The sequence below is a fragment of the Castanea sativa genome, chromosome 5 (assembly GCF_040712315.1).
Source record: "Castanea sativa cultivar Marrone di Chiusa Pesio chromosome 5, ASM4071231v1".
NCBI classification, from domain to species: Eukaryota; Viridiplantae; Streptophyta; class Magnoliopsida; order Fagales; family Fagaceae; genus Castanea; species Castanea sativa.
In genome coordinates this window covers 54,446,649-54,456,361 of record NC_134017.1, presented here as the reverse complement: position 1 = coordinate 54,456,361, position 9,713 = coordinate 54,446,649, and the positions used below count along the sequence as shown (strand labels likewise).

At 34.5% G+C, this 9,713-nt stretch overlaps 1 protein-coding gene across 1 annotated transcript; it reads left to right on the top strand.

The window, feature by feature from the left end:
- Positions 1-5,538: 5,538 nt before the first annotated feature.
- On the top strand, positions 5,539-9,439 carry LOC142636980 (uncharacterized). The gene is made up of 4 exons (XM_075811273.1): positions 5,539-5,721; positions 5,853-6,040; positions 6,127-6,289; positions 8,699-9,439. Exons 1-4 carry the CDS (start codon positions 5,644-5,646, stop codon positions 8,879-8,881), a joined length of 612 nt encoding a protein of 203 aa, XP_075667388.1. The 5' UTR covers positions 5,539-5,643; the 3' UTR covers positions 8,882-9,439.
- Positions 9,440-9,713: the final 274 nt, after the last annotated feature.

The following is a 9,713-nucleotide window of genomic DNA, read 5'->3' as shown; positions in this document are numbered from 1 at the left end:
ACAATATGTTCAAGAAATTTTCAATGTTCATTTTCTTATGTTAGGCCCACGTAAGCTTTTTTCTCTGTGTGTACTAATAAAGATTCAATCTTTATCTCAAAAAATTAAAAATACTCCTAGAATCATCCGGCCATTATAAAGATTCAATCATTAACCACCAAAACAACCATATAAACTTACCTAGACAACAATATAAATGCAGAAAAATTATCAAACATCAAATAAGATAAGCATAAATATATTTTACTGATATACCTCTGTTTGGCAAGATAGAAACAGAGATGTCTTCTCTAAACCTTCTGTGAAGCTTTTTTTTTTTTTGGTTAAAATCTGTGAAGCTTTGAATGTGGGCTACCTCTGTTTCACTTTTCCCTCTAAAAGTTTTTTTTTTTTTTTTTGTTTTACAGTGCACGGATATGTTTCTGTGAGAATCAGGTGAAGCTTTTTTTTTTTTGGTTAAAATTTGTGAAGCTTTGAACGTGGGCTGGGCTAACTCTGTTTCACTTTTCCCTCTAAAAGGTTTTTTTTTTGTTTTCCAGTGCACTGATGTATCTACCTCTGTTTCTCCATTTCCAGTGCACGTATGTACTTCTACAAGGATCTGGTGAAGCTCTTTTTTTTTTGGTTAAAATCTGTGAAGTAGCTATGGGCTAACTCTGTTTCACTTCTCCCTCTAAAATGTTTTTTTTTTGTTTTCCAGTGCGTACATCACCTCTGTTTCTCCATTTCCCTCCAAAAAGGTTTTTTTTGTCCGGTTGAGTTAAACCCCAGTTAAAAGGCCAAACTACAGTTAAGTGTGTGGTGTTAACATTTTAAATGACGTGGATGATTTTTGAGCGTGGATGATTTTGGGAGAATCCTCACCGTGTACTGGAGCCTCTCCATTTCCTTTGAAATGGAGAGGATCCGTGGAGGACTCATTCCTTGTATCAACACATAGCTTTCATATCACAAAAGCTACTCAACAAGGATTTCTATCTTCATATTGTATTTCGTTTAAGTTTTTAGGACGTTGTAAGACGTTGGTGCAAGTAATATATTGATTCTCATTACTCTTTCTTCTTTATAAAGCTTTCTTAGATTTAAAATAAGTTTTTAAAAAAATTAAATGAGAATATTCGTAGCAAGTTCTTGGTGGTGAATTGCATAGATCTTTAAAGTGTTTTATTGAATTGAAATTTATTGTTTCACATCAGTGTCCTCTGATAACCTCATAACTATTTGACTAAATTAACTAGAAATCGATTGAGAGCTGGTTTTTTAATTATGAGAAATCGGATTTTCAAATGGATTATATGAATTGTATGAACTGCAATTGATATAAAGGTTTGCTAGAACCAATCGTGGTTCATCATTGATGTGCTTTAGTAGCCTTTTAATGTAGTAAAACTTACTGCTGTTTGGAAAATCGCCCAGATCAACGGGTCCGACTAGGTTAACTAGAAATCAATGATTTGAGAGCCAGTATATTAATTACGAACCGTGTGAACATATTCTATGAACCATATGAACAGTGGTTGAACCAAACAATTCACTAGAATCAACTGCAATTCAATCATGGTCCTACCTAATTTTTTAATTTGAAAAACAATAAAATGCAGATATTATATCTCAAATTAGGTACCATGATGCTCCTATTTGGTAAACCAATATATTTGAACCAATTAAAAGAACACCATACCAATAAAATAAATAGACTTTCACTAATATATTTGTAATTGTTTATTATGTCATTTTATTTTAATTACCCATAATCAAAAGAAAATATAAATAAATTCTTCAGGTATATTCATAATTTACCTTAAATAAATGATTGTTCTCAGTTTTTACGCTGTATGATTTTCTAACTTAATTTCTTGTCTAAGTTGTAAAATATGCTTGAAAATTATTTTATTGTCCTAGATTCTTTGAATCAAGATTGTTCATTTTAAAAAAAAATTGTTTCATCTATTCATATTTTAGTTTATTATTATATAATTATAATGTTATCACGGTTCAAACTTCGATTTAACCTCAATTGGACCTTAGCTTAAGACCTCGAACCTTTCCATTTTTTGGTTCTTTTTTGAACAGTTCTATTTTTAAAATTTTGGAAAAAACTTGAATCATTCAACTTTCCTACAAACGTGTAGTTTCATTGATCCCTTAGAATGTGGCATTTTACACATTTCATCAATAGTTGTTAGTTATTTTCTCCTTAGCAATTAAAATAGCATAGTTTATATATATATATATATATATATATATATATATATATATATATATATATATATATACAAGATAGAATTTCTATTCTAGCCTAATCTAAGTGTATATGTGTGTGAAGCTCCCTCTTGAAGACTTGAACCCCAGCCCTTACCCCCAACACCCCACAAGCATTTATACTTGTGGAGTGACCACTGCACCAAGGGTGCGCGGTGGTAAATAGCATAGTTTAGTAGTATTAGTATTGATAGCTTAAAAGTCCTCTTAATTTTTTTTTTCTAAAAGTCCTCTTAATTAGGCTAGTATCGAACAACACCCTTTTGAAAGTGGATTCAAATTATAAAAACAAGATCTTAAGAAAGGTCATTGATGTCTAACACAAGCTATTGCTACACTGACAATCACATCGATAAACTTGTAGTTTCATTGATATGTGAAAATTAAAACCATCTCAAAACACTCACTAATACCCTAAACCCCAACAGATGCGCGCGCGCGCGCACACACACACACACACACACACACACACACACACACACACACATATATATATATATATTCTTTTCTAAAAATCACACAAATAAGATGTTTTTGTACCTTACCTTTATGAAAAGGTGGTGTATCATTCTTGATGCCCTTAAACATGAAACTAACACTCTAGTGGGAACACCAAAAATTTTAAATACTATTGTAATTAATTTTTTTTTTTTAAAGTATAAAAAAATTTCTTCAATGCCTAACATTCCTCCTATAATCCTTCACTCATCAACTACTTCAAAGTTCAAACAATCAAAGCTCTCATATTTTTTACTCTTTATTTTTTGTTCCTAAGAGTAGTATTAGACTATTAGTTAAACACTATGCGTGTATAATACTCATGTTTTCAAAATACAATTTCAGGATTTTTTTTTCAAAATAACATCCATTTTAAAACAATTTTGTTAATTAGCATCGTTTTCAAACTATATAAAAAACTAACATCTCGAATCTTTTAGACTCGAGTTTACCATAGCAAATTAAGATTGTAGGTGTCGATTTCAATTGAGTTCACAGGAAACGATTTCTAGTGGAACTCGAGTATTAGATTTTTGAGTTCCTAGTCTACACAAATAAAAAAGAGCAAAACAGAGGAAAATGACCTTCGCTGAGGAATCACACAACATCTGAGTTCGTGGGTTCACTGTCTGAATTTGTGGGTTTTGGGTTTTGTTGCTTGGGTTCGTCGCCTAGGTTTGCTGGTTCGTGGATTCACTGCTGGGTTTGTGGGTTTACCGACTGGGTTTGTGGTTTTTGCTTTCAGTGTTTTGTTTAGCCAACTGGGTTTGTTGTTTCTTTGGTTGTCGTGGATTTTTTTTCAAAGGGAGAAGAGGAAGAGGAAGAGACCGAGGTTTGTTGGGTTTCTTTTGTGAAAATCGAGTGTTTAATACTCAAGTTCCACAGTGAATTTTAATACAAATCGAGTCTGTGATAGTCAATTTGCTACTGTTAATTCGAGTCCTTTAGCCTCGAGATGTTAGTTTGCTATATAGTTTAGAAATGATGCTAATTAACAAAATTGTTTATAAATGGATGTTATTTTGAAAAAAAAAATCCTACCATATTAATTAGAATGTGTTCCGCATAACTCAATGTTTGCAATAATAATTTTTGTTTATCGCTAGCCGTCCTTTATTGGTGGGCATCCATAAAGATTAACTGTATCCAAAAATTATGGATTTTAACCCAAGCGTCCTACTCAGGACTGGCATAGTTTAACTAATCCCAATTTTTTTGTATAAAAAAAAAAAAGGCGTAAATGCACTTTTGGTCCCTACATTTTGAGGTCATTTCTATTTTGGTTCCTACATTTTATTTTTACCACTTTTAGTCCCTAAACCAATTAACGCGTGACATTTAAGTCCTTACCGTCACCCAACTAACAGAAAATGCTGACGTGGCTAACGGCACAGTAAAATAATAATTAAAAAATCTATTTTGGTATTAAAAAATTGCCACATCAGCGTATAAATTAATTTTAAATTAAATAAAAAATAAAAAACAAAAAATTGAATATGAACATCATCAACAACAAACCAAAATCAAGAACATGGACATCAAACCCAGAATCAAAGAACATGAACACCAAAGAACAACACCACAACAAATAAAAACAAACCTCTAAAATTCCACACCAAAAACATACAACACCACAAACAACAATTCACAAACCCAAACTTCAGGAACAAAATTTAGCAATGAAAACAAACCCAGAATCAAGAACACGATATCGATGTCTGGAATCAAAACCATCAAAGCGTCGTGTAAGTCCAAAATCTTGAACAGCTTCTCCGGCGATCGGCGGCTAATGCTGATCGCTTCGAAGAGATTGAACAGCTGAATCGCCGGACCTTTCACGGCCTCGACGAAGCACGCATCGTCGATATCGGCTCGCAAAGCTTCTTCTCGCTCGCGAACAAAACCCTAACGCAAACCTTCACGGCCTGCAAGTAACCGGCGGCGATCATCCTCTCCGCGATGCACCGCAGATCGTATATCACATCAGACGGCACCAAATCGATCTCGCGGATACTGCTAGTAGATCGGTAACTTGATCTACTACTACTGGCACCATCAGCGACCGAATCTCCACCTTCTCCTTCTCCTTCGCCTTCCTTGCGCTCCTCCCGCTGCTGAGCGAGCTTCAAGCTCAAATTCAAGTTCAAATTCAAACCCTGGTCGTGCTCGCCGCCCTCGTCCTCGTGATCGTCGAGAGTAGCAGGTGGGGGTTGCTTTCTCAGATTTGGGAATTTAGGTTTTTTTAGGGTTGTTTATTTGTTTTCATTGCTAAATTTTGTTCCTAAAGTTTGGGTTTGTGAATTGTTGTTAGTGGTGTTGTGCGTTTTGGGTGTGGAATTTTAGAGGTTTGTTTTTATTTGTTGTGGTGTTGTTCTTTGGTGTTCATATTCTTGATTCTAGGTTTGATGTTCATGTTCTTGATTCTGGGATTGTTGTTGTTGATGTTCATATTCAATTTTTTGTTTTTAATTTTTTTTATTTAATTTAAAATTAATTTATACGCTGACGTGGCAATTTTTTAATACCAAAATAGATTTTTTAATTATTATTTTACTGTGCCATTAGCCACGTCAGCATTTTCTGTTAGTTGGGTGACGGTAAGAACTTAAATGTCACGTGTTAATTGGTTTAAGGACTAAAAATAGTAAAAATAAAATATAAGGACCAAAATAAAAATGACCCCAAAATATAACGACCAAAAGTGCATTTACGCCCAAAAAAAATTCTTGTTTTTCAAATACGGCCTATAGACTTTGACCACGAGATTGAGCTCACGTTGACATAGTCGCACTATTCCTCCTCAACAGTATGGATAGGCATATATATATACCTCAAAATTCAAAATCTCTCAGCCTCACTCACTCTTTCTCGTAGCAAATCGCAATGGCGCTTTCCTCTACATTCCGCGAGCGCCTTGAGCAAATGGAACACACCAGATACCAACGTCTCTCTCTCCTCCAGGTCAGCTCCCCAATGCCAACCCTAATCTCTCTCCTCTGTTTGTTTCGTCTCCTACAAATTTTCTCACCAACCAAACAAGAGTAAACCCCCAATTTCGTCAACCTGTGTTCAACACACCAAAATGATTGCAGGCAGAGAGAGAATTGCAAGCGAGCAAATCTCAGGTCTTGGCATCAAAGCACACAAACATCAGGGCCATGGAACAAAGGTGCTTGATACTCGACCAAAAGATCGCCTCGCAGAATTTCAAGATCTCGGCCCTCAAGTCCCAAATTGAAAGCCTCGATGCGAAATACTGTTCAGAATCGCAAGATTTGAGGCGAGTGAATTTAATTTTGTTCACATTTTCTAGTGGTTGAATTATGTAATTGAAATAGGTTTTGGTTCTTTGGTTTTGGTTTTTAGGGTTTTGAAGAGTGAGGTGGAGGAGCTTGAGGAGTTGGAGAAGGAGAGGGATAGGTTTTACGAATCGAAGAGTTGCGAGATGAAGGAGTTTAAGGAAAACGTAGAGAAGTTCATCGTGGAATGTCAAATGCACGTCGAGGAATTGAGGAATACTGTAAAAGAGGTGATGAGTAAGGCTGTCAAAACTCCAATTGCATTGAATATTCTTTGGATGAATTGTTAATTACAGCATGTTTATTGGTTTACTGTATTTCAGCACATTCACATATATGTATGTATGCATTTTACATTTTTGTATATGTTATATAAAGAAAGTATCAGGATCAAACAATCTTTGTTTAAGTAATGACTGAACATGTTTTGCTTGAGAATTCTTGATGCTTAGACAGTTTCTACACAAACCTTGAAATAGTTAAATGAATGGACAGAAGTTTCTTCCAAATTGGTTTGAGGACGTTTCCTCGGATTGTTCAACCTGCTACTTGGCGATTCAAATGACCATCCATGCGTGCTTTTAGTTTCATAGTGTATTTGATAGTTATACAACTTATTTAAATGACTTAATGAGTCATCTATTTGAAATACACGTGGATGTTCATCCAAATCGCCGCTTAAAGAGTTGGAGGATTCTTCCAAATTTGTGTGTTGAAAACTTTGTGTTAAATGAATAGGCAAGATTTACCAACTTATCAACAACAACAAAAAAGTCATCCGTGTGATTAAGGTTCATTTGAGCAAATGTTTGGAGAAGGGGATGCATAATTACTTTATCATATCATTGAGTCAGTATACTGTAAGGCACTGAATAAAATGGCTCGATAGGGTATGCCTTTATGCGCTGAGGAAGGCTTTGAAATGAGTTTGCACTGGGCATGCCAAATTTATATAGAGAAGTCCTCCTGAATTCCACCTTCCTCATTTCATTAATTAATTAGCGCTTCATTCATTCATTCATTGCTTAGCAATCCTAAAGAAGAAATGAGCACTATACAACAACTAGAAAGAATCAGATATCAAATCAAGACCTCTAGCAACTAGGATTCTAGGAAGCAAAGAGACCTCTTCTAAGGAATGGATTAAGTTGTTTAAACTATGAGAGGGCAGGTGTACTCTGTTTACTTGTGAAGCTAAGTCATAAACCTGTTTGGTGAGGTCATAGGCCGCTGAATAGATTCTCAATTGGGTGAGCATAAACTTCAACCTTGCAAAGGTTATACTGATATGGAAAATGTTAATACTGCTTCTGGCCAAACATTTTAAGATGCCTTCATTTGCCAGTTGAATTTAATAATGGCTCATTTAAAGAACCTGCCCATGAAAGATTGGGTATTTATTCTTCTTTTTCTCTAGGTTTATTCTTCTTCTTCTCCTTTTTTTCCCCCAATTTGCTTCTGCTTCTTCTTATAGATGGTCAAATTCTTTAATTTAACAAAATTTCCTTCTCCTTGTAACTATTTTACTGGAAAATTTATGTCCCTTGTGAAAATCTTTGCATGGTTTTGTTGATCCTCAATTATCTTACATTGATGTTCAAAAGTCTTGCAAAGAATTGCCAGGGGTGGTAAATCACTCTTCTTAAAGTAGTCTCTATTTATAGAACTCAGAGCAGGTTAAAATTAAGTTATTGCAGCCTTTCAACTGATAGATCTTCTGGGAAGTATGCATTGCCAGAGACAATTAGGGTAATTTTACATGTTCATGGACTGTTTTATCTGCTTCTTCTACAAATTTAGCATGGGGAGGGCTCTAGCAGCATGCCTAGCTCCTAAGATGATTCAATGTAGAGATTGAAAAGCTATGTGCCTACGTCCTTTGAAAGGGATTCTCAAGTGGTGGTTAATACTGCATAGAAGCTAGACTCCTGCCCTCCCTGGAGATCTCTTTCTTCTTTCAGTTGGCTTATGAGCTCTCATTATAATTTGGAAATTTGTATGTTGTATATACAACAACTTATTTTAACTTAAGACTTCAGAGGTTGTATATCCTCACACACATAGCATTGTTAAAAGCTCAAACTAGTTATTTAGAGCCATGGAGTTAAGATTTTGAAGGTATTGGACTTATAACAATTTGAAAAATCAATGAAACTTGGTTGAGATAAGTGTTTTAGGTTTGTGGCTCACCAATGGTTGCAATCATTTGTGTTCATGTCATGCCAAACTACCATCTCCATTATGTTTATGGAGAGTCTAACAGGCTTGCAAAATCGAGTTCCTGAACAATTTTTTTTATTTTTTAAAATTAAGAATCTAACATTATACATGCCAGACAGAAACTGAAATTACAATTGAACTACCAAAAGGAATTACAATGGAGCTTTTTTCCCAGTGTCAATAGTTCTAGAAGTAAAAGGGATGAAAACAGAATTAAAGAGTGATAAAGATTTTTTTTCATGTGGATTTTTTAATGATGAAGTAATATATTGTTTTTTTGCTCTTGATGAGCAGTTGTACATATAATGCTTTCTCTCCCATGATAATTTTAAAAGATAAATCTCTGTTACACAAGTTATTGCTAAGTAATATGATCCAACTAAAATCACACCTTTGATATCACATGATTTTTCTTGCAGCTCCAGTCAAGCATTACAAAACTCCAAGGCGACAGTGGATATTTTAGTAATTCTGAGATACCTGCAGCTGAAATGAGAAACTCTGAACTTATAGACGTGAAGAAGAATTTGGATAGAAACGTGGCTTCTAATTACCAAAAAAGAGCACAGTTACAAGAGCAGCTTCAGAAAATATTGTATTAATTGCAAGTTTGCTGATAAGGAGGAGCAGGCAACAAAAATGAAAGCCATATTGTACAGAAGAAAGAAGCTTGAAAAGCATAGCCTATGTAAAGGGTATGACTTCGCTGTCCTCGATTTTTTACTTTTTACTTTTTTACTCTTTGCTTCAAGTGGGATATGGGCATTTAACTGTTATCATCTGCCATAATTGGCCTCATGCTGAAGATGGCATTGCTGTAGAAAAGATTTGCCTAGTCAAAATAGAATCAGGATTGGTGCCCATGATGTTATAAAATTCGTCTGTAGATCATGGGTATGAAGTGGATCAAATCAATTGCTATGTTCAGCTATTCAATGAATTGGATGCTAGAGTTGATCAACATCACCCTAAGGAATAGCACAATTAGTAGGGGATCATGTGGAAAATGATTCTTTCCAATTGTTCATGATTTAGAGAGGATCTATTTCATAGTGAAGATCCATTTCTCCCTTTAAAATTTCATATTTCACAAATGTATATGTGAATAGTGTCACCTAGTTCAAAAATATCTATTTTAAAATCAATTGTCATTCGTTATTTGGTGGAATGAGATTTTATAAGATGTGACACCTTGTACACTTTTAAATGCATAAAAATTAAATGTTCACTATGAATGGATACTCTAACTCTATATTTCAAAGTAAATGAAGAGAATACGCATACAAGGACTCGAACCATGTCTTATGAAAGAGAGGGCTAAACTCAGCTATCCAAAAATCCAAAAATAAATATATAGATGACCATGTAGTCTTTGTTTGTCCATTTTTATTTTTTTAAATTTAAATCTCAACTTTTAAAATATAGTTAGTATTA